Raw genomic sequence first — 25,750 nt, 5'->3', positions numbered from 1 at the left:
TCAGGACAGTGGTGATATTGGACACTTGCTTAGCATTATGCAACGCCAGAATGATATTACTGAGCTTCTGGTAATGCAACAGAAATTGTCTACTTTACCACCACTGAATATTCCAGTATTTAATGGAGACCCGCTTGAATTCAGGTTCTTCATGGAGGCGTTTGAACATGGGATTGAGGATAGGACTGAAAACAATAAAGATCGATTGTATTTCTTAGAAAAGTTCACCAGTGGACAGCCCAAGGTGTTCGTTCGTTCGTAGTTGCCAGCACATGCATCCTGACAGGGGCTATAGGGAAGCTAACAGGCTGCTGCACAAACACTTTGGGAATGAGTATACAATTGCCAGTGCCTATATTGGAAAGGCTTTGAAATGGCCCACCATTAAGACAGAGGATCGAAAAGCCCTCATGGCATTTGCTGTATTCTTCACTGGTTGTTGTAATACTGTGGACAGTGTGGAGTATATTGAGGAAATGGATAGCCCAACCAACATGCGAACAATCATTTCAAAGCTTCCCTTCAAGCTTAAGGAAAAGTGGAGAGTAGTAGCATTCGAGCTACAGGAAAAAAGTGGCCATAGAGCTAGGTTCACAGATCTAGTCAGTTTTGTGGATAAGCAGGCTAAGATTGCCTTGCAGCTGCTGTTTGGAAACCTTTAAGAGCAAGGGATGGTAGCAAGTTTAATGCAAGCTGAGTGCCACAAGCTCCAAAGTAAAGAAATCAAGCTTTGCCACAAGTGTGAAACCTGTTCTTGATTCCAAAGAGCAGCTAAAAAGGGAAAAGGAAATTGTAGGCAATGTTGCTATTACAAAGTGGTGTCACTTCTGCCGCAAAGAGCATAGCTTGGAGTTGTGCAATCTCATCAAGCTGAAATCACATAAAGAGAGGCTTGATTTCCTGAAATTGAAGGGTTTTTGTTTTGAATGTTTGTCACAGGGACACTTAAGCAAAGGCTGCCAGAAAAAACAGACTTGTCTAATATGCTCACTGAAGCACCCCACCATTCTGCACTTAACTAAGAAGGACTTGGGTCCAGGTAGCGGTGAAAGTGGTGACAACAAGCAACCCGTCTGTAGTGCTGCTTTGATAACAAATAGTGAAACCTGTGGTTGCACAGGGGCTGGCAGTGAGGAGTGTGCTCTTGCCATTTTTCCAGTCAGAGTTAAGTCTAAGAATAGCCATCAGGCATTTGAAACATATGCCTTCTTGGATCCAGGCAGTTCAGCAACATTTTGTACAGAGGAACTTATGAAGAATCTAAAGGTAGTAGGAAGAAAAACCAACATATTGCTCAGAACCATGGGACAAGAAAGGTTGGTCAGCACACATGTTGTCACAGGGCTGGAGATCAGTGGCCTGGATGAGAGCAACTATGTGGAGCCCCCACACGTCTTCTCACAAAAGGAAATACCAGTCAAGAAAGGAAATATCCCACAACAGAGGGATGTGGACAGATGGCCATATTTAAATGGCATACATCTCTCCCAGATTGATGCATCTGTTGGATTGTTAATAGGAACAGGTATAGGTACCCAAGGCATTGGAACCATGGGAAGTCAACAATAGTAGAGGAGAGGGACCATATGCAGTGAAGACAGTCTTGGGCTGGATCACAAATGGACCTCTGCATAGAGATGACAGCACTGAAAGGGGAGATGCTGAGTGGCCTCAGATAACAGTGAACAGGATCTCTGTGGTGAAATTAGAGGATCTTATCCAACAGCAAATGAAGCACGACTTCCCTGAGAGCCAAAAGGCTGAGAAGGTGGAGATGTCTACAGAGGATAGGAAATTCATGGACGATGTATCTCAGTCCGTGAAACTCGTCAATGGACACTACAGTATCGGTCTTCCCCTAAGAAATAGGGAAGTCGTATTTCCAAACAACCGTTCTGTCGCAGTGCAGCGAGCTCAGAACCTGAAACGGAAGTTCATCAAGAACCCAGGATTCCATAAGGACTACTGCAAGTTCATGAAGGAAATGCTAGAGAAAAAGCATGCAGAGGAAATTCCAAAGGAGGACATGCACAGGGACTATGAAAGAATTTGGTACATACCTCATCATGGGGTTTACCACCCAAAGAAGCATAAGATTAGAGTGGTGTTTGATTGTGCAGCCAAATACCAGGGAACATCACTAAATTCACAGCTTCTGCAAGGACCCGACCTGACTAATTCCCTTATTGGAGTGCTAACAAGATTCAGACAGGAACCAGCTGCCTTTATGGCTGATGTGGAAGGCATGTTCCACCAAGTAAGGGTGACTCCTGAAGACACTGACTTGCTGAGATTTCTGTGGTGGCCAGAGGGGGAAATCAGGCTGGAACTACAGGAATACAGAATGGTTGTACACTTGTGTGACGGAGTGCCGTCACTACGGTTGAGTATGCGCTCTGACTGCCATACCAACGAGCCTGGCATTTTGGCGTCACGGTCAAAGTTGCATGATTGGTACCCCGTAGACCCGGGTTCAAGGCCGGGTGGGGTAACTGCTCTCGCCCTTCGCTACAACTTGTTTGGTGCCACCTCATCACTGAGTTGTGCAAGTTATTCACACAGAAAGTGTGCCGAAGACAACCAAAAAGACTTTCAGTTCAGAAGCTGTAAACACTGTTCTGAGAAACTTTTATGTTGATGACTGCTTAAAATCAGTTGCAACAGAAAACCAGGCAGTAACTTTGATTCAAGACCTTAGGGCATTGTGTGCCACTGGAGGGTTTAAAGTAACAAAGTGGATATCCAATACCTGTGCCGTGCTTGCGACTGTACCTGAGGAGGACAAGGCCACAGAGGTCAAAGACTTGGACCTTGAAAAGGACACACTTCCAGTTGAGAGAGCGTTAGGAGTGCAGTGGTGCGTGGAATCTGGTAAGCTACGGCACAGTCACCTATCTGGTTGCAAGGAATCGCCAAGGCAAGGTGCACAGGTGGGAAAAGCAAGAGTTGCACCATTGAAACCAGTCACAATACCTCGGCTTGAACTCACGGCTGCTGTGGTAGCCGTACCACAACCAAAGTTAGAGAAAACGTTATTCGTTGTCCAGTGTCATGTAGGTGTACAAACACAAAAATTACACGGTGTGAGTTTGAGTTCGAGTCCCAAAGCAGGAACTAGGCGATTGCGGGTTGTCTTGTTTTATTTCCCATTGCAGTCTCTGCTGCCGGAGCCGTGATATTAAACAATGGTTTCACGCCCCTCCGCAAGAAAATAGAAGCCTAGCAACACACAGCTAGCATCCTCGCTGGGTGAGAAACCTAGCTAGGGGTCGGTCGAAACCATTAGGCCCTCTATTCAAGTCCCAATAGCACAAGCTCTGTGATTGCGGGCTGTCTTGTTTCATTTGAAATCGCATTCTCTCCTTGCAGAGCCGCGTTATTTAAAAATGGTCTCACACCCCTTCAGAAGCAGAGAAAATCTTAGCAGCACACAGCTAGAATCCCAGAGTGAGAAACTTAGCTATATATTTTACCCCTCCTTGCATCACTGGTGCTTTACAAGCATTGCAAATAACAATTTTGTTATCTGTTTCAGATACTTCAAAATACTTCCATACAGCTGACATGTTGAAGCTTGTTGCTGGCACTCATAATAAACATTTAGCGTCACCTTATTGGCATCGGCACATCGGCAGAAAAGTTCATATCTGCTGATGCCGATAATTAACTTCTTAAGTTTTTATTGGCCAATACAGATGTCGTGCCTATATCATCGTGCATCCCTAACAAAACTAGAAGTTGCAGTTCCTCAAATGCTTCCAAGCCCCGAAGGTGTCATGCAATATATATAACAATTAAACAAACTGATAAGAATTAATTTATCTTGTTACCATATTAAATGAGGTACACTTTGTTTTAAAGTTTGAAAAGTAAATTCTATATACACAAATGTTTAAAATATTAGCAAGCTAGCTAGCAACCTACCTAGGAACCCATTCATATATGAAACTACAGTACTGAAGGTACGGCAGTACCAAAAGACCAAAGATTTTCCTAGTCGACTAGTAGCCGTTAGTTCAAGCCATTAGTTGACTAGTCGTTGCACATTTATGACATTAATTTAACTATTTAAATATATTTTTTTGGGGCATCAGAAAATGATTTGAGTTCCAGGACTGAGGAAGAATCTTATAAGTAACATTGTTAACACTGTGCTACGTTACAGAGAAATACAAAACCGTAATAATGAGCCTTTAAAATATAAATTTTACAAGCGCACGCACAAAGTGAGCCGCCTGTTAATGACAATGCTAATGGAAAAAGCGGTAATGATTCTGAATGTGTCGGAGCAACCAGCAAGGAGACTGAACATTTTGTCAATTTATTTCAACACAGTATAACGTAATACCACTTATGAACTTGTAACACTAACACAATAACTTACAAAACAAATGATAAATAAAAAACAGAACATGAAGTTAAACATGCAGTAAGCGACGTAATTTAGCTTCCCCAGTCCCCACGAACACTTGGATAAGTCTAACAGCGTATATGACAATATATTTATTTAGCTGCGTATAGCCTTAACTTTGCAATTCCTTAAACTTAATTAGGCCATTAATCATGTACCATAATGGAATAACCTTTTCGCATGTACGGTCACACCGGTGTGATTAGCCGTTTAGTGCATACGCTAAAACCTGTGCAATTAGACCACTAGATTGGAAAAATTCTAGATAATTTTAGCTTTGAGGAAAGTGATTTAACGTTAAAAAATATAGCAAATGCTAACAGAAAACTGTGAGAAGCTTAATAATGCTAATGAAAACATAATGAATCGTAACGTAACAGCGTGCTACATTTCATAAAAATGAGTTATGTGCGAAAGGGATAATAACGTTAGGCTACTTAGGGGAGAGGCGGGATGAAACTAACGCTTTTCAGATAAATGTCATTTTAAAAGATAACGTTACAGACAGAAACTAATTTTTGTTGTGAGCAACAACTCACGTGTGTGTTCTATCAATACCAGCTGTTTTTTTGTACAAATGTGTAACGACTTTGGTATAATGATATAATAAGTGTAGTTGTTATTGTGGAGGGATGAAAGAAACAACTGTTACAATCATCCTGACAATGACTCCTGACATATAAACCTGACTTGCTTCTAAACTGAGAAACTCTGACATAGCAAACTTCAGGATGTGTTAAAGTACTAATTAAACTGTCAAATGATCTTGACTATGACACATGAAACAATAGACACAACTTGTCATTCGAAAAAAAAAATTTACCGCTTGAGTGAATTTACTTTCTGTGATCCAAAACAGCTTCTCGGGTATAACTCTGCAAAAGCATAATGTATCCACGCGATTTTCGGGGTTCTGGTAAGTGTTGCATGCTGTACATGCTGACACAGTCTGGCATATCACACTTGTATGGGCTCGGAGAAAATCGCCGTGTTACTTTTGTCCCGTGTTACTTTCATACCGGCTCTCCCCTACATGTGTCAGATGATAAGTCATGTTTGAGGTTGATGAATGATAGGAGAATCTTTGCATGCAGAGTTTGCATGTCATCTTCTTGGGGTCGTCCTTTACACACTTGAAATGATCCCACACTTTGGATGATTTCCTGCCTGACATAGTCTAATAACTTTTTACCAACAGGGCACAGCTCCTGAATGGAGTTTGAGGGTTTTTTTCCCTGCAACTAACCGACCAGGGAAAACGTGGTCAACGAAGATTCTTCTCATCGACTAACATTTTGTCGACTATTAGGGGGCAGCCCTACACACCAGTTAGAGTGAATAAAGGAAAAAGAGTGGAACAACCTGCTTACGATATCATGAATATCATCTTACATAGACTCTTATTTCTGGACAGTTGGCTCCTTAGGTAATCCATGTAGTTGTTTCTTCAAATACGGTCTTCCGTAACAAGTGCACTGCGGTTTTAGAAAAGTAATTCATAAATATATTCACAATACTAGCAATACAGCAAACACAGTTTGATATAAACTACATTATGAAACATTTTCATTGCAGCGAATAATGTAAGAAACTTTGGAAACATAATATCTTGCTTAGCCTATTTAATTCAATCGTACTGGCAAAGTGCCAGACAAATATGGTGAAGTTCAAAATGTTCTAATCTTGCTTTTCTGTTTTTCTAATGATAAACAGAATTTAACACAAAATCAGCTGCAGCTGAGTTAATGGTATTTAATTGCAGTGATGAACGGAATCTAGCTTGCTGGTCAACTAGGTTTTCATTTACAGATACAAGACATTATTTTATAGTGATAGTCATAACAAGATTTGTTCGAACAGACCTAAACAAGCGCACTTCGGTTTTACAAAACTAATTCGTAAATGTATTCTTAATACTAGCAAACCAGCAAACACCCTTTGATATTAAACTAAGTTCTGAAACATTTTCATTGCAGTGACTATCATAAGAAACTTTGGAAATGTAATATCTTGCTTAGCTTATTTAATTCAATCATACTGGCAAGGTGCAAGCACTTTGGTTTTACAAAACTAGCTAGCTAGCAACCTAGCTAGCACACCATTCACTGCATGGTAATATTAAAAGGCTACATGACGAGTATTGCTAGCTAGCTAGCGTAGTGACACAGTAAAATATTAGCAACCTAGCTAGCACCGCATTCACTACACAACGAGTTGTGGATGTTAGCACGTTAGATGCATGCAGAATGGTAATACAATAATGAGATGATTGCAGACACAAGGATGACAACATTCACAGAATGTAATTGATTGTAAGTAGTTAGCTAGCGTGCATTAATATTTATTAGAAGAATGGTAATACAATAATCGTTCATTTCACCATCCTACCAAGATACAGTAATTAGAAGAATGTAATCGTTTATACATTAGTTAGCCGGCAAGGTAGCGCAATGAGTCACTACGCGGTGATTGAAAGACTTGCAACATGTATTGAGGAGAGGAATGTAATCATTTGTAAAGTACATGGACGTTAACTTTAGTACTTTCCTCAGTTGAAGACCGAACTTGAGATTCATAGCATAGTAACCCTAAATTTTATGCGGAGCCTGTGTTCGTGCACCGCCATGTTTTGTGTCTGCCAAGTCTTGTATGAGTTTCCTTTTCAAGACACGGATTGCGCCTCTCATGGAAGAATTCAGTACTGCAAGTATTTTCATAGACTCCCATTATATTTTTAGATTATATTTTATAGAATTTTTTATGGAGGGGGGCAACTCTGACAGAATTGCGTACACATGCGGCACAAACCTACCAGGATTGGTGTGAATAGCTCTTACTGTTTTGGAGAATAGCCATGGGAAAAATCTGTTGTGATGATTTTATGGCACAGGTAGGCTTTTGATCCAGGTAACCTCCAGATTATAGCAGATATCCATAAACCCTGTGCAATTTGATTAGTAGACCTCTTGGGCTACGTCCAGGACCAGATTTCACATTCCCTAGACTAACGATGTAGGAGGCTTATCGCGAAGAAATTTTTTGTAAATATTGGGGTAGGGGGTAAAAATAAACTAAAAAAAAAAAACAACGAAAACAATATGCTTCCTAGCCCATGGGTTTGGAAGCATAAAAAAACAGAACAAAAACAATATGTTTCCCAGCCTATGGTGGGCTTGGAAGCATAAGAAAGAAACAAACAAACAAAAAACATTGGTATCGGCTTCAGCCATCGGCCAAATTGTTATTTTAAAAATCGGTATTGGCGAAGGGAGCCAAGTAGAGCCTTGAGGGACACCAGTAGCCTTTGGGGTATAGACAACCCACCATTACAGGACACTCTGAAAGAAAGGCTGCGGAGAGGTCTAGAGGAATCAAGACTGAGGAGTGGGAGGAAGCTCTGCCTGATTGAAGAGCCTCAGTAATGGAGAATAGGGCAGTCTCTGTGGAATGACCAGCTCTGAAGCGAGACTGAAAAGAGTCGAAGGTTATTGCAGAAGAGAAAGGAGGATAGCTGGTTAGCCACAGCTCATTCATCAGATGTGTCTTGAGTCCTCTTCTTCAGTAGGGGTGTGACTTGTGCCTCCTTGAAGGCTGTTAGCACACTGCCTGTGGAGAGTGATAGATTCATCAGATCACTGATGAATGGAAGAAGACTGAGAGCAACAGTCTTCTGGAGAGGTGAAGGAATGGGATACAGGGCACAGGTAGTGGGTGGATGTGATGTAAGGAGATGAGCAACATCAGCATATAAAATAGGGGAAAGTTTAGAAAGAGAAAGGAAGAAAAAGGAAGAGGGTGGAAAAAGAGGAAGTGGTGAGAGATGAGGGCTGTGGGGATTGGAGGGAGTTATAAATGTTTACAATCTTTAGGTTGAAATGATCGGCAAAGTCATCCACAGAGGGGAGTGGGGAAGCGAAGAAAAAGTAGAAAATAAAGAAAAGTCTGCATGGATTAGGAAGTGAGCTTTGCATTTTCAATTCATAGCAGGAAGCCTTTGCTGACATCACACTTGCAGAGCAAGCAGAGAGAAGTGCTTGATATATATTCAGTAGATCGGTGGAGGAGCTGGATTTTCTCCACTTCCGTTCTGTAGCATGAAGCCCGGCTCTGTTCTCGTGAAGTGAATCCATTAACCAAGGACACAGTGGAGTGAGTCGTACAGGCCTGGAAGTGAGAGGACAGAGAAGAAAAAAGTGTGGATGTAGCAGAGTCAGTAGACAATTTAGAGAAAGCATCAAGGGGTGGGAGAGAAGAGAGAACTGTGGAAGAGAGGGCTGAAGATGAAAGCTTGTGTATACAATGGTCAGAGGTGACAGAGGTAATGACCAGGGTGGGTTGTGGAGGAGGATATAGAGAAAAAGAGACAGAGAAGTGATCAGAGAGCTGGAGGGGGTAACTTTCAGGTCTGAGGTGGCGCAGTCCCTGGGGAAGACCAGATCCAGCTGTCTGCCTGCTATGTGTGTTAGCAGCTACTGTATTAGTGTGAAGTCAAAGGAGTGGAGCAGTGGGTGGAATCCAGAAGCTTGAGAGTTCTCGAGGGAGATGTTGAAAACCCCCAGGAGATTAGGGGGGTTCAATCTTCTGGGAAGGAACTGAAAAATATCCAGCTCCTCAAGGAAGTCTCCCGGGGGCCAGGGGGACTGTAAAGAAAAACACACTCTAGAGGGGTCAGTAACTGTAACAGTGTGAAATTCAAAAGAGGATTTAGACACATGAGAATGGGAGAACAGAGAATTTCTAGGCCTGGGATATGAAGAGTCAGTCCCACCACACTGGAGATGATCACAGGGATCGGGTGATCCATGGCGTGTTGTTGTTCATCCTGATGTTCTCCCTCGATGGTCTCCCGCAGATAGACACCCTTGTCTTTGTCCGACCAAGCTTTAGCATTACTCTTACTTAAAATGCACCTGTTAATTAGTGTGGTTGCCCAAAGGGCAAGCACGCTGTTGTTTTTGTGTCCCTTACTACTATTTATTCTTCTAGCTCTAACTGCACCTAAACCATTTGTGCTACAGACACCAAAGCAACGCCAAACGGGCTGGTTCATTCACCATTTGTGTGCTGCACTTTCATAATTTCATATTATAGTTTTAACGTTATTTAAAAAAAACATTCTAATTTTACCCCCATTCAGAAATATAGGTGCAAACAGCGAGAAGACTTCACTCCTGAACAATGAACAATATGTTTATTTTTAACTTAAGTTATATAACTAATATAACTTATTTTTAGTTTATTTTCAGTGTTATGTTTATGTTTATGTTTATGTTATTTAAACCGCTAAATCGCGGTAATTTGTTGCTTTATTACCGCGGGAAGAAAAAATAATTACTGTCACAGCCCTAGTTTCAGTCTGCACAACACCTACTCAGTAGTTTTCATTAGCTACTCTCAGTATACTCAGCCATGACAGTCCTATCTTGCAGTTGCTTCAGTTCATAAATGTGTATGAAGATTTCATGCATTTATTCAAAATATACTTGATCTCACAATGAGACTGCCAAAAATAAACATGTGCAAAGGCTAACCAGCAGTGGTTGTCTGCTTTATTACATTTAAGACATGGTAGTGCTGTTGTGCCAGTTTACTTAATACACTCAAGCACCTGATGGTTGTGTGGCTCTTAAACCTTTGCAAAACATTAGCAGATGTGCTAATGTTAGCACACCATTAGCAGATTAAAATGTTTGAGTGATGTCTGGATCATAACGGAAAGATAATGGATAAGTGGGCCAAATATTGTGTGTTTGGCTACCTGTACTGGTGCCAGTGTATAATGTCCATATGTTGGGTTATTCGGCAGATTTGTGAGTGAATTGCTGTCACCCATTCCAGGCCAAGCTGGCAAAGAACTACGGAATGACTCGGATGGACCCGTACTGCCGGGTCCGACTGGGCTATGCTGTTTATGAAACCCCTACCGCTCACAATGGTGCCAAGAATCCACGCTGGAACAAGGTGATCCAGTGCACTGTCCCGCCTGGAGTGGACTCATTCTACCTGGAGATCTTTGACGAGGTGAGAGAGGATTAGGTGCTAGATATAGACTGATTTCCTCCTTGAAATCTTAGGCTGTTTTCACACTTGGTCTGTTTTACTGGTACAAACTTCGCTGGTCTCCTTTCACATTACATTTTTTGTTGCGAACCCTGGTCCGTTTACGTCATCAACACGTAAGAAATGTGCAGCTTTTATTTACCAATGTCGCTAGGCAACAACGCAAAAAGGAGGCAAAATAGCGTTTACTTCCTGGTTTTAGATTGAATAGCTTTCACACCAGATGCAAACTGCAATGGAGTTCAAGTGAACCGGACCCCAGACCCCCATTTTCTGGAGGACTTGGGTGAGGTCCCTTGGTGCGCACCCGAGTTCAGAAAACAGCTTTCACATCAACAAAACAAACCAAACTAACGGCTCAAGCGGACTCGGGTCTGCACCAAAGGCTCTAGTGTGAAAGCACCCTTAATGTGCTTTTAGGGTACTTCCTGATCTTGATCTAATAACTGTAACAAGGTCAGCAGGTGTAGGCACAGGGTCATACTGGAGTAGGGTTTATAAAAATTTAGATATGTTTTAATATTTATCAATAGAAAGAGTAAAGGTGATTTTTTTTTTTTTTTTGCAAGTTGGGATCAAATTATTGATATACCAGCCCTAGCCACATTATGTAGTCGGGTCAGTTTGACAGAACTTTTTCTATTCTTCATTATTTCTTCAAATTCACTCCCCTTTATTAGTAGTTTGGTTAGTCTGTTGTGATAGCTGGATCTCGTAGTGGAGTCATGAGGCTAGTTTAAGACAGGGAGTCTTTCTGTGCCTCCCCTTCCAGAGAGCATTCTCCATGGATGACCGAATCGCCTGGACGCACATCACCATCCCAGAAAGCCTGAAGGAGGGCAGTGTGGTGGACGAATGGTACAGCCTGAGCGGCAGGCAGGGTGATGACAAAGAGGGAATGATCAACCTGGTCATGTCCTTTACTGTGAGTCAGTACACGTTCTCACCACTTTTTATCTGCATGGAATATGAGTCCTGCTGGGTTGAATATCAAAAATTCCCTTTTACATGTTGCATACTACAGCAGTGGTTTGGATGGATCAGTCAAGGCAAAAGATATACCACTGTTGACTCCTTCAGTAATATGTGGCCAGAGGTTTGAAGGTAGAATCTTTAATTGATAAGGCTTGCAGGCTAAGCAGTGCAAATAGAGAAGAGGAAGTCACGCGAACCATTCCTAGACGACCAGTGTCGTCTTAACTGATATTAAGTTGAAATGAAAAAACTAGAACACATTTTGGGTATTTTTTGTATTAACACATCCAAATTTGTTAAAATTGTTAACAAATAGGTAACAATATATACAGTTCACACAGTTTATGTGAATCACTTCTGTAAAGGACAATTAAATTCTAGGTAGTTGATTCTTAAAGCAGAGTTCCAGAGGAAAGGGTCAAATGAGCATTTGTTTTTGAACACAGTTTTTCTTTCAATTCAAAAAGGTCATTGGCTAATGCCTTAAAACATGGAACAAAACAATTGTGTATGGCAGTGCCTCTTAATGGTTTTTGGGTTTTAGGCCCCTCTGAAAATCTGATGAAAGCTATGGATTCTCTCTGCAGAAAAATGCGTTTAAACAAATACTCTCAAACACTGTTTGATTTGTATGGACAGCAGTAATTAATGCACAAAAATGAAATGAATAAGCTTAGGCCAGCTAGTTGTCATTAAATCTGCAGGTATGTGATGATCGCATGACCAATGGATATTATGGTTGCAAATTACTAGGACTGCAAAAATCATTACCCCTTATTTCATAGTTTATTACATTTTTCAATCATTTACTGCTTTTGAGCAAAGAGAGACTTGATTAATATGTCAAAAACGTAGAGAAGGAAGAAGTATCACCCATTGCACCAATTAATAAGCATATGAAAACAATCATCCACAGGGAGACAAAAATCTTTATTGCTAACCCCCTGTCTGCAGTGCCAATCAAAACTCGTTCAAAACTATTTTGAACATACAGTATGTATGATTTTAAGTTTTATAAATGGAGAATATTTATGAAACACTCTGTGGAAATCGAGCGAGCTCACTGCATCTATTCCAGAGACAGGAATGCCTTTGCTGATAAGTGCAGACAATGACTTTCAAAGTCCTCTGGTACAATTTCCACCAAGGCACCCTACATGGAGCCAGATCAGCGAAGCTAATCCACCAAGCAGGCAAGATACTGCGGTTCTTCCCTGATTACAGCATCACCACCTCTCAGTGTCGGAAAGCCTACAATGAGACCTTGGTCAAGTTCAGGCAGAGGGGCTTTGCGTCCTTCCTAATATGTCCAGCGACACTTTGAGTTACCCACAATGTAGAATACCTGACCTTCCAGACCACCCAGCAGGCTGAGAGCTTTCATTAGATGAGGACAATGGCCACAAATGGCACATTGTTCCAAAAGTGAGGAGGAAGCACTCTCATCACCAGGACGAACCAAGCAACAAAGATTCCATGGACTAGCTTTCTAGCTAACCAGCTGACTAGTTTGCTAGCTAACCTTGGTCAGCAGTTGTGATTTTTAATCTGAGTTAAGTGACAGTAGTGACATGTGAGTATGGTTTGTTTATCCATGGATAGAGTTCTGAGTTTATTAATTGGATTTATCTGATGTCAGGCATATAACTCGATAGCTGGATTGCCAGCTTACATTGGCTGGCTTGAGGGGTTTGAATGAACCAAATAAGCATGATAAGTATCTTGACTTGCTGTATAGGAGCAAGACTAACACTGCCTTAATCATAAATGTAAACTTGTGGTTACAACTGAAATCAATGTCAGTGACAGATATGATAGACTTGTTTATGTACATTTTACATAATGTGGAAGGAAATTTGCATTTATTTCACTCTACACTGCCAACACTCATGATTTTCTACCGTCTGTCACTAGTACCCTAATTAACCATTGCTGACCATGCCTTGACAATTGGAGCTGAAATGAATGCCATTATTGACCCCAAAATAATTTGATCTGGACCTTTTTATTATAACTCTTCACTTTGGATTGGAATACATAACCCCACAACTACAGATTATACAGGTTTCTCTGCCAAATTATAGACTGTCTCTGGAATTGATTATATTTTGTCCTCAAATGATTTATCTGGTAACATGGAGCTGATGAAAACCCTGTCAGCCATTCTGTCAAAGCACAGTGTGCCTATTTACAAATTTCAAATCTATCCAAAGACCAAAGCCAATTATGGTGGAGATTTACTAATAGTCTTTTGCAAAACCTTTCACCTTACACTTTAGAACCAACCTGAGAATTTTTAGCCATCAATTGCAATTAGGTAGAGCACCCAACTATGGTATGGTTGGCTGTCAAAGGCTTCATATGGGGCAGTACTACACTTTTCCCATCTTCATGAATCATAAGTCAAGAAAACTGATGAATTGGAAAATCATTGTCATTTATTTGAACAATCACTGAAAGGAAATTTCTCAACTAAGAAGGAGACCGAGCTGAAAACATTTAGACCGGAACTCAGTGGTCTCCTATGACATATAGCAGAATTTATAATGCAAAGAGAACGACAAAAATACTGTAGTCAGGGGAGTACCCCAAGCCATTTATTGGCATTGCAGCTTAAACATGTTGAAGCAAAATCAACAATTTTGGTGATGAAGTCCCCAACCACTTTGGATTTTATAGAAAAAATACCATTCAGCCAGTTTTATTCTGATGTATATAGTTCTACTCATGGCCTAGAGATATCTGCATGCCATCAGCTTTTAAAAATTCAGTTTGCCAATACTGAGAAAACATGGATATTAGGTGAACCATTGTCCCTATCAGAAGTTAAATCTGTATTTTTAGATATTAAGAAAGTGAAAGCACCAGCCATTGATTGAATTCATTTCATTCATCCTGAATTCATTCATTTCATTCATCTTGAATTCATTTTACAGTTTTGGGATATGCTTGGACAAGTAATTCTTGAATCCAGTTAACACTGCTGTTGACAGTTCTGCCAGGATAATTCCAACATGACCTCCTCAATTTGTGCCACTTACAGAGCTATTGGTTTAGCTGGAACAAAAATGAAAATGTTTGCTAAATTCGAAAAAGTACTTGAAAAGCTCATACACCCAGACCAAACAGTGTGTATAAGGGGTGGCTGGCACCAGATAATATGCATTGCTTGTGTCGTGTCATTGCCAAAGCTTCACATCTGAATCCTCCATGTGCTGTTTCATCCCTAGATTCAGAGCAAGCTTCTGACCGCTTGGAGTGGGACTATTAGTTTGTTCTTGAGCACTTTGGTTTTGGAAACAAATTCATACATATGATTCAGACCATGTATTTGAACCTCTTTGCAGCTGTGTCTGCTGGTGTACCTCATTCTACTCCTGTTACATCTGCTTTTGCAAAATTCAGCTCTTGGTCTGGCTACAATATCAATTGGTCCGACTCAATTCAGTCCAATTCTGGGACTGACTCACCTTACTTACACATAGTCGGTAGAGCTCAGTCATACTGTGGGGTCGCAATACATCGAAACATAGTGCTTGCAAGTGTAGCAGTGAGCAGCAATGAGCCGCAAATGGGGCAGTGCCTCTTGTTGTCAGGAACACTGACAAAAACTGACAAAAAGACTTTTTTCACAGAAAGGCAGTCCAAGACAATATTATTTTTGTGCATGGCTCATGGGCCCCTGATGCCCACCCGTTATGGGTCCATGGATCCATGGATGGGTCCAAGTTAAATAAATAAAGGACTATTGCAGTCAGTATTCTTAGCTAAGTTAAAGCATAATTTAACTCTTTGATTGTTTGCCAGTGTCTCTGTGATAATTGCACTGTTGTTTTTTGCATGTTCACATTACTTCCCTAACTTAACAGAATCTAAGACAACCATGTAGTGCTGAATTTCTCACCTGCTTTTCTTTCCCTGATATTAACACATGTGGAAGAAGGCAGTGTTTTCCACTGTAGAAAGTGACGTTATTAGTCTACTGGCATCCAGAAACTTCACTAAACCTTTTCTTCAGTAGATATAATGTACAGGCTAGGGGCTGTATTCTCCCATTCGTGCTTAAGTCCTTTTTTGCGCGCCTCCAGTTACGCGCATTTCAGTTACGCGTATTCTCCCCTACGTGATCCGATCACGCCCACAGCGCTTAACTTCAGAATGAAGGTGGGCTCATGAAAGAGGCGTGATTTATTTAGAATAGAAGTAGACTGAGTCACAGCCTCGTTTATTTTGGCTGTCGGGAAAACATGGAATGTGGACTTATGCATTTACCATGTGAATGTCATTGAAATCCATTCAAACCATAAACCAGACTCTGATTTTGAAAATAAATGCAAAGGGAGAGCTATATTACGAATCGCCTCAAAGGAAAGCATTTGTTTCTATGTATGACATAAACCCAAAAATAAAGTAAATATACCAGATGACACATGTGATAGGCCTATGTATAAAGGCATGTTTGACTTTATTAATGGAGATTCATTAATAAAAACGCACTATTGAGGAAACGATACAACAAAATGCATGTTCCAATGTCCACGTTTGAACTTATGCTGAGTAGCCTATTATTAAAAATTCAGCCACCCTCTGAAACGACCCAGATGCAAGAACAGACAGAGCACTGGTGATTTTGATGAGGACCGGTAGGGAATGTGGGCGATTACTGTGGCTGTTAAGCTGTTCGTCCAGGAGTCTGCACAGGTGGATGACGGCTTCATGGTCGAGACGAAATCGCTGGATGCACTGCGCATCAGTGAGCCCCAGTATATCCAAACGAGGTCAGAATACTCGTGACCATCTTCTTTGTGTTTGGCGAGCTCTTCTCCGTCTTTCCCACTCTCTCAGGAGCACAAGCAAATGCAGAGCAGGCATTTTGGGTTAGGATTGTTAAGGCATACTAGAAGATTGGTCCTATTTATACTCATCTTAATTGATATTTCTGTTTAATTCTAATTGAACTAATTATTTACCAGGCTTGTTCACAAGACCATGTGATGTTAGGATTTTTTTCTGTTTAACAATGTAATATAAGGTTACAAGAAATATTATTGTAGTTTAAAAATAATGGCACACAAATATCGTAAATTTTGAACTTTATTTGTATAATAATGTTAAAAGTAGGACTGACTTAAAAGGCAATATGGTGTTTCGCTGTGTTGTGGCGCTTGACTTACTACAGCCCTCAGAAGCGCATAGCTGAAAAGCACGTAAGTCAAGGGCAGAATATGCGTAAACTGTGCTTACATAAGAAATGCCCAGATTTTGGGGTTGCTCCACCCGAAGCGTGTAACTGCCTTCATGGCGCACCAATCATAAACTTAAGTCAAGGGGAGAATACACATAGGCTGAAAAGTGCATAGCTGTGCGCTTTTTTGACTTACGCGCATGGGAAAATACACAGCCCTAGGTGCTTTGATAATTAACATTAGGAGATTTTCTTTGTTGAAATCATAACAGCTGAATGCCTTATTGACATGTGTGAGAGCAAATTGATGGATTGTTTGATTCTTACAAGCTGAATTTTCAAACTGTTAGTGTAAGAATGGTTTTGTTCCAGAGATCTGGGTCATTTTATGCAGTTGACTATATAAAGTTTTCTTATATGCCGAGTGTAATTTTGTAAACATTACTTAAAAACATTATCATTTTCTATTGCATACCTGAGGGCTGAACAGATTCCTCTTGCACACAGCATCAATGCTGACCTGGCACTTGATAAAACTTACACTGGCCAACCAACCTGAATGTCTTAATTTCTGAATTACAATATTTCACATAACATTACACATATTTCGCAGATCATTAATGTATAGTCTCATTTTATGAGTTTTCCCAGTGTCTTTTGGTGCCTGCTTGCCCAATCTGCCATGGCTCCAAATTGGCTCCACCATATCTCTAAATTGTTTTGCCTTCTGTGTATCAAAATGGCCACCATTGTTATTCTGACTTCTCTTCATGAACAATGATGTCAATTGATTTTTGGAGGAAGAAAGGATCTTTTTCTCATCAGCTGTGGGCTTTTTGGGTAGCTGGTTATCCACAGAGGAAGCATGGTACTTGAAGGCAGTTTCCCTGGCTCTGATTGTGCATTTCTCTGGTTTCAGTCGATGCCTGCAGGTATGATGATACAACCGCAGCCTGTGGTCCTCATGCCCACAGTCTACCAGCAGGGAGTCGGATACGTGCCCATTGCAGGTGTGTGAACTTCTATGTACTGATGCAGACATTGCATACGTGTGCATGCTGATGGGTAACTCAACATACCAGTATATTCCAAAAACACAGGCACTGTAGTAATGCATGGTCAATATCTTACTAACATCCTGATCCCACTATCTGTCACTCTCTGGAACCCCATCAAGTTCATGCTCTGTCTAAATGAAGATGCTGTCACAGTGGATGTAGGACTTCTTGAAGTCCAGTCTGGAGAGCATGTGGAAAAGTAGGCAGTAGATCCTGTTTAGGTGCTATGCCAGCAATCTTTGTCACACCTCATAAGTAGGAAGTGAATTACCCAGTAAAGGAAACCAGGACAGCACCTTCTACCTACTCCCGCAAACTCGCTGCTCCTTCTTTTTTTTCCTTGACACAAAATACGACTGGATTACTGTGATGACAGGACTGAATACTCGTAACCTTCCTGCACCCCCAAATTTGAAGTGTTTGATGATTTAGAAAGCCTCCAGTTAAGACACTGATGGAATTCTGTTAAAGGCTCTTTATGTATGTTTTATCCTCTAATGACTAAGAATGAATTTGGAAGCCTTCCAGTTGCTAGAGTCCTTGACATAGCTGTAGCTACAGTAACTGAAATTATATTCCTTCCATAATTATTCATGAAGGTACAAATGGCACCCTGCTAAGGAAATCTGAAACTCTAAAAAAGCATCTTTATTTCGTGAGAAATTTAGAAGTGATTGTTCTTATTCTTGGAGATTGCAGCATTCATGATGTGCTTGCCGTGTTGCCTCATTCGGCTTTGAGCAGCATGATTCATGGAGGATATTTAATTTTACTGTTTCTTGGTTTTGTCTTTGATCTTCTGCTTCCTGTCTCATGCTTCTCCCATCCATTTTCGAACAGCTACTGCAAACCAAAGAATTAGTGAGCAGTTTATGTGATGCTGTTCTACTTTGACTGTGTTTGCATCATTTAATATTAAGTCAAATTAGATTCTCAAATTTAAACACTTCTTTTTGTGCTTTGCCTTCAGAATATATTTGGCCATGAAGGCCAGCATCATGCAGGTGACTTTGGATAGTACTCTTTCACTTTGCATCCTGGAGATGGGAGGGTTGATATGGAGATCTCCAGCTATAAATGTTTTCTCTTACAGCAGTTTTGGTCCTGTTGAATCTGGGCATGAGTAAATATGAATGGAACTATAATGTAATTCCCCTTACCTGAATGTGGCAGTTATAATCATTTGATCCTGTAATGGTCATTCTAAATTTGAATCAGAACTGCTCAGTTCTGATCTTGAGTCTCAAATTCCAAATGGAAAGAATGTTTAATGTTATTTTAATGTTCTGTTTGACCCCAATATTTGATTAATAACAGCAGAAGTTGAGAAGTTGACACAGAGTTGCAGTTTATCAGCTTCAGAACATTTCTAGACTCAGATCATTTCTGTCTTAAGTAAGAGTTATTTATGCTTTCATAGCAGTATGTCTTTATTGTTTTAATTCTCTCTACTAATAATGATGGTCTTTCTCACTTTCCAGCTGGTACAAAATTCTCCGGCTGGGCTCCTTACTAAAATAAAGAAGAGGTCACATATTACTGTGGTCTTGGTCACTGTACATTGGCTGACTGTGGTGTCTAGAGTAGATTTAAAGATTTTAAATATTTAAAATCTTTTAAAACACAATTATATCCTTGCTAAAGACAAAGCAGATGGAACTGTTACAGAATCAGAATCAGAATAGACTTAACTGTCATTGCACGGTGGGGGTACAACGAAATTGTGGGTGGTCTGCAACAACAGCGCACTGTGGAACATTTATGTAAACACAATACAAATAAGGCACACGACATAGAAAAAAAATATACAAAATATACAATAAAATACAATAAAATACAAATTTAAAAAGAAGACACACTGTAAATAAAAAGAAATATAAAGAAAAACTTGTGCAATAATATGGCCTTTTAAAAACTACTTAAAGTGCACAGTGGAATTGCACAGTTGTATTGAGGCAGAGGGCTGGGGGGGGGGGGGGGGGGGGGGGGTGTCAGTGTTTGTTAGCAGTCCGTATTGGCCCAGGGGAAGAAGCTATTGGTTAGTCTGGTGGTGTGGGACTTGATTGACCTGAAGCGCCGTCCGGAGGGCAACAGGTCAAACAGGTGATAGGCGGGATGTGAGGGGTCTCCTGTGATGGCCTTAATTTTACTGAGGCAGCGGGATCTGGATATGTCGTCCAGGGAGGGCAGAGGGCAGCCGATAATTTTTTGGGCGGTATTAATAACCCTCTGCACAGCCTTCCTGTCCTCAGCTGTGGAGCCTGCGTACCACACCCCCAGAGAGTATGTTAATATGCTCTCCACACAGGAGTGATAGAAGGCCAGCAGCAGCTTCTTGTCCAGGTTGTTCTTCCTGAGGACACGCAGGAAGTGCAGCCGCTGCTGAGCCTTCTTCACTAAGGCCTTGGTGTTGGATGTCCAGGAGAGATCTGCAGAGATGTGGGTGCCCAGAAACCTGAAGGTGGTGACAGTTTCCACACGTTCTCTGTTGATGAGGAGAGGGGCATGGACTTGTCTGTGTTTCCTGAAGTCCATGATAAGTTCTTTTGTTTTAAGGATGTTCAGTGACAGGTTATTTTCTGAGCACCACACAGACAGTTTCTCTATCTCAGCCTTGTATGCCATCTCATCCCCATTGGAGATGAGCCCAACCACGGTGGTGTCGTCCGCAAACTTAATGGTGGCGTTGGTTGGGTGGGACGGAGCGCAGTCATAAGTGTACAGGGCGTACAGTAGGGGGCTCAGCACGCAGCCCTGAGGAGAACCAGTGCTGAGTGTAAGCGTGGAGGAGAGGTGGGGGCCAACTCTGACAGATTGTGGGCGGTTTGTGAGAAAATGTTTGATCCAGGTGCAGGTGGGGAGGGGGATCTGCAGTTTGAACAGTTTGGTAACTAATATGTCCGGGATGATTGTGTTAAACGCTGAGCTGTAATCCACGAAGAGCATCCTCACATAGCTCTTCCGGTTCTCCAGATGACTCGGCGCTCTGTGAAGTGTTGTGGTGATGGCGTCCTCCGTAGATCGGTTCACTCTATAAGGAACTGGTGGGGGTCGAAGGAGGGAGGGAGGCAGTCTCTGATGTGCTGAGAGACTAGCCGCTCAAAACACTTCATGACTACAGACGTGAGGGCTATGGGTCTGTAGTCACTGAGGCTGTCTATGGCAGGTTTTTTAGGAATGGGGATGATGGTGGCGGCCTTCAGACATGAAGGGACGGTGGCATGCGTCAGGGAGAGGTTGAACAGCTTGGTGAGGATCCCTGCCAGCTGGTCTGCGCATGCCTTGACCACAGTCCCCGGGATGCCATTAGGTCCAGCAGCTTTCCTGGGGTTCACTGCTCTCAGTGTCCTTCTCACCTTATGCTCCTGGAGAGAGAGGGGGGGGGGGGGTGCTGGAGTTGTGGGGAGGCAGTGTGTGCAGGTGTGTGGTGGCCTCAAAGCGGGCAAAGAAGCTGTTCAGCTCCTCTGCCAGCGTGCTGCTGCTGCCGGTGGTCGTTGGGCTCTGGCCTTTGTAGTTGCTTATAGCCTGGATACCCCTCCACATCTGCCGAGGGTTGTTGTCTATGAGGTAGCCCTCCACTGTACTGTATACAATCAAAGGTTTGGTGCACACTGCAAGTGATATTAGAAAGGACAAATCTTTACTTAGTTTTAAATAATTTTCCTTTTTATACATACTTTAATTTTATTGACACCTGGTTTAACTTGATATTATTATTGTTATTGTGAGTAGGGGTCCAAGCATGTAGTGCTGGAACCCTATTGTGTTTGCTCTAATTTTTATTATTAGGGGTCCAAGCACGTAGTGCTGGAACCCTATTGTGTTTGTTCTGATTTTTATTAGGGGTCCAAGCACATAGTGCGATTGGCCAGATGGTGGTGCTGTAGCGAGCCACAACACGTTTTGGCTTATAACTCTTGAACCGTTTGGGCTAGAATCAAAATTCTTTTTTTCACCTCAAATGTTGAATGCTGTGTCTTGGTCAAAGACACAGTCTTTAAGGACAAGTTGATAGCGCAAACAAGATGGCCGCCATCAGCCAATCAAATTTCAGGAGCCCTTAAACTGACTTAACTATGACCTATCATCATGAAACTTTGCAGGATTGTTTTTGATGTGTCAAATAGCAATCTGTATGAAAATTACATGGCAAACTCACTTTCCACCTCTCCCCCAGTCAAAAACTACACTTTGCTACATTCCAGACGGCTATACCCAGATCAACATTCATCGACCCAGAAACCTAGACTCAGGTCAACTTTCACTGAACTGAGATGGCAGAAATCATTGGCTTCTTCTAATGGCAAACATTCTTGCATATAATACATGTATTTCACAATTGCAAAAATTGACCTATTTAACATTTACTGGCCATATCTCCTAAACCAATTCTCTAATAAAGTTAGAATTTTGTATAATGCATCTTGGTCAAAGGTCCTGATAAAGTCTTCAAGGACAGATGACTCAGAAACAATGGCAGCCATCACCCATTCAAACTTCCGCTGATGTGCTTGGACCCTGTAATCGCCGCTTGCGGCTATATTCATTATGTTTTTTTCTGTGGTATTTGCTTTTTGTTTACTCTTTTTATTTTGAAGGCATTTGGAAAATTATGTATGAATAAGGTTGTTATTTTGCAAGTATGCACCAAAATGCTCAGTAGTGGGTTTAACTCTGGAGTTCTGACTTGGGGATTGTGGGTTCACATCCAGTGTGGCACACTGTTGTGTTCATGTGCAAAATACTTGATTTAAATCATTTAGATAAGAAGTCATGCATAGTCAGATGGCATTATGTGAAATGTTAGTCTTACTATGTGAAATAATACAGTGATGTTATACAGTTATACCATCCAGCTTTGGCTGCTGGTCATCTATCTTGACCTGTAGTGGAAACAGGACTTGGTTTGGCTGACTGCTTTCTCTGTGTACCCATTACAGGTGTTCCCACAGTGTACAACCAAGGCATGGTGCCCATTGGTCTGCCTGCTGCTCCTGCCCCTGCTGTGCGTGGGAACCTCTGCAGTGAAGAGGACCTCAAGGCCCTGCAGGATATGTTTCCCAATTTGGACAGAGAGGTGATACGTACCGTGATGGAGGCTCAGCAAGGGAACAAGGATGCTGCCATCAATTCACTCCTGCAGATGACTGAGGAGTTGTAATGCATGCCAATTGTAACCCCAGAAACCATAACCATAACAACATATTGTAAATATCTATATTGTATATGTGCATCATTGTGTACTTGTGTCCTAGTTTTTGGCATACATCTATATTAAGTTAGTAATAAATATTTAAATGGTTAAATCTAAAATATGATTGGGGAGATTTTGGTACAAAGGGGGTTGGAGGGTTGGAGGGTTGGAACAAAAGAATATATAGAGATGGGGTACATAAGGATACTGTATGAAGAAACTACAAATACATAATATATAGCTCTTACAGGGAAGTTCAAACCCACTCATTTTGCCATTATATTGTGCTGTTATTGTTATAATGCTTTCCATATGTAATTGGATTTTGGCTAATTCCAAGCAAACATTTGCCTCTAAGCACTATACAATTAGAGCACTCACAAGTACACAGACAGGCACACCTGTTGTGGTCTGCCAAAGGTGATGAACAATTTTTTCCATTTATTTTGTTATTTCACAAATGTGTTTTAAAATACAGAACTATCCAGCATTCCTTGTATTTATGATATTATTGCCCTCATGGTTCTGAACAGATTCATTAATAGCCAATCTTAAAGCTTATGCATAAAGGTTTTCACTATTCAATTTACTTTGGTCAAGTATGGCAAGCAAGCAGTTCAGTAACATTTGGAAGCCTGCGCAACCCATCATAAACAGTGTCCAACGAAGCTTATTTCATTGTCTGTTGAAAACATCCTCTGGATAAATCAAAATCACACTTCTGCATTTTCAAATGACAGGACTGTGCAGCATGCTTTCTTTTTATAATAAGTGGCAGCGCTTAAACCCCAGTCAATGTTTCAGTTCATGCCATCTGTATCACCTATGTGCTACCAGTGTTAAATGCAGAAATACCCCAACTTGAGCATTGTTGTATGATTTTAAATATTATTGTACTGCTACTGCTCTGTGATTGAAGCCAAAGAATGTCTATTTATTGCTACCCTGCAAATTTCAACCAACTTCTAATCCAGATGATCTAGTATATTTTTATTATGTTTCATTTTGTATAAATGGAATGCTCATGAAAAAGTTGTTTGTCTGTTTGTGCGTGCATACACAGTGCAGAAGAAAGATGCTGCCTTGCACGTTGCATTCTGCTTTGATTATACTGGATCAGAAACTCCTGGATCTTGCATTTTGTTCTATGTTCTCTTTCAGTTAAAAGGTAGCTTCTGGGTCATGCCAGATTTTCATCCTAGCCTGACACACAAACATCAACTCATCACTCTACACTGTGTAACCTAGTAAGTGGTGACTCAAATTGTGTGTAATGCCTCCCCAATCACCTGTTAAGATGAGAAATTATTCAAATGCTACTGCAACATAATGACTAAACTTGATAACTTGGTGTCAAAATGCTTCACATTTTTAATAATCTAATTTGTTCTTTCTGGTTGTTAATTGTGTGCTAAACAAACTGAAAAGCTTTTTGCAATCAACTTTATTAGTTTTCAGATAAATCAACACAACAAAATGCAAAGCTGAAAATTCTTGGCACTCAAACTCTCTCTGAAGTGTTGTTTTCCTTTCCTTTATGAGTTTTAAATGCAGGCAATAATAAGGAATCTTTGTGAAAAGGTTGTGGCTATATTTGTGTGATCAGCAGCCAGTATTTTGCTGCCACACATCTTCATTGTTTTGAAATGTCTGAAAATATTAGGGCTTTAGGGTCTGGTCTAGTTCCTGGAGAACTAGATTGTCATGTGGTGTGTCAATAGACAATGCACATCAACAAACATGCATGGTCATATATTCCATTTGCCCCCAAAATGCACCTAATTATTACAAAAGTAGGGCAAAGGGCTCTCAAGACTGCTTTCAGTGAGAATGTTACTAAAAGCACACGTCACATTTCTGAATTCCCGATTTCAGAAATGGCTAAAAAGCTTAATTTTAACATGCTGACAAGTTGTGTAGCTGGAATTTTTTCGAAGCAGTTGGGGATAAGTTGTACCCTGCCTACTAGAAATCATAAACCAGAGGAAAATACACCTCTTAATGAGGCCACCACTGGTGCGTATTCCATTGTCCAGGAACCTCATTTAGGTGGCTTTAATAAATTCTTAAGACTAGAACACTGCAGAAGCTCAAGTGGAGATCAAAAGGGAATTCAAAGTCCTCAGTGAATTCCCAAATGTGATAAGACAACCGATTGCACCATTGGCAAACAAGACAGCTACACAATAGCTGTCACAGCAATAGCAACTACACAATAGTTCAAAGTTGGCTGTCTAATAGAAAGCAGACTGTAACTGTGGGAGGAATTGTATCAGAGCAGGGTCCTGTACGAAGTGGAGCCCCGCAGGGATCGGTGTTGGGGCCTTTGCTATTTCTTATATACATAAATGATCTTGATGCAGAGGTTAGAAGTAAAATAGTAAAATTTGCAGATGACACAAAACTAGGGGGTCTAGCCAACAGTATAGAATCAACTCAGGTAATACAGGAAGACCTAAACAGCATCCAAAAGTGGGCAGATACCTGGCAGATGACTTTCAATTTAGATAAATGTAAAATCTTGCATGTAGGAAATAAGAACCTTAAACAAGACTACTTCATGGGTGGAAAAAAACTAGAATGTGCTCAAAAGGAAAAGGACTTGGGAGTAATGGTTGACCCAAGCTTAACAGGATCTAGGCAGTGTGCTGTAGCAGTAAAAAAGGCCAACAGGATGCTGGGATATATAGCCAAAAGTATTGAGTATAAATCTAAAGAGGTTATATTGAAATTATACAATGCCTTAGTCAGACCGCACCTGGAATACTCTGTGCAGTTCTGCGCACCGCACTATAAAAAAGATACTGAAGCTTTAGAAAAGGTTCAAAGAAGGGCAACTAAATTAGTTCCTGGCATGAAATATAAAT

At 41.0% G+C, this 25,750-nt stretch overlaps 1 protein-coding gene across 1 annotated transcript in view; it reads left to right on the top strand.

The window, feature by feature from the left end:
- Nucleotides 1-24,165, top strand: part of LOC118782115 (toll interacting protein) — a 37,365-nt gene extending 13,200 nt beyond the window's left edge. Inside the window, exons 3-6 of the mRNA XM_036535370.1 lie at nucleotides 10,250-10,432; nucleotides 11,244-11,396; nucleotides 17,551-17,641; nucleotides 22,630-24,165. Coding sequence (XP_036391263.1) covers nucleotides 10,250-10,432; nucleotides 11,244-11,396; nucleotides 17,551-17,641; nucleotides 22,630-22,850 — 648 coding nt within the window. The 3' untranslated portion in view covers nucleotides 22,851-24,165. The remainder of the gene's footprint in view (nucleotides 1-10,249; nucleotides 10,433-11,243; nucleotides 11,397-17,550; nucleotides 17,642-22,629) is intronic.
- The last annotated feature ends 1,585 nt before the right edge of the window (nucleotides 24,166-25,750 follow it).

This window comes from Megalops cyprinoides, chromosome 8, assembly GCF_013368585.1.
Source record: "Megalops cyprinoides isolate fMegCyp1 chromosome 8, fMegCyp1.pri, whole genome shotgun sequence".
In the NCBI taxonomy this organism is placed as follows: Eukaryota; Metazoa; Chordata; class Actinopteri; order Elopiformes; family Megalopidae; genus Megalops; species Megalops cyprinoides.
Note: the sequence above shows the minus strand (reverse complement) of the source record. Positions and strands in the feature narration are given on the sequence as shown.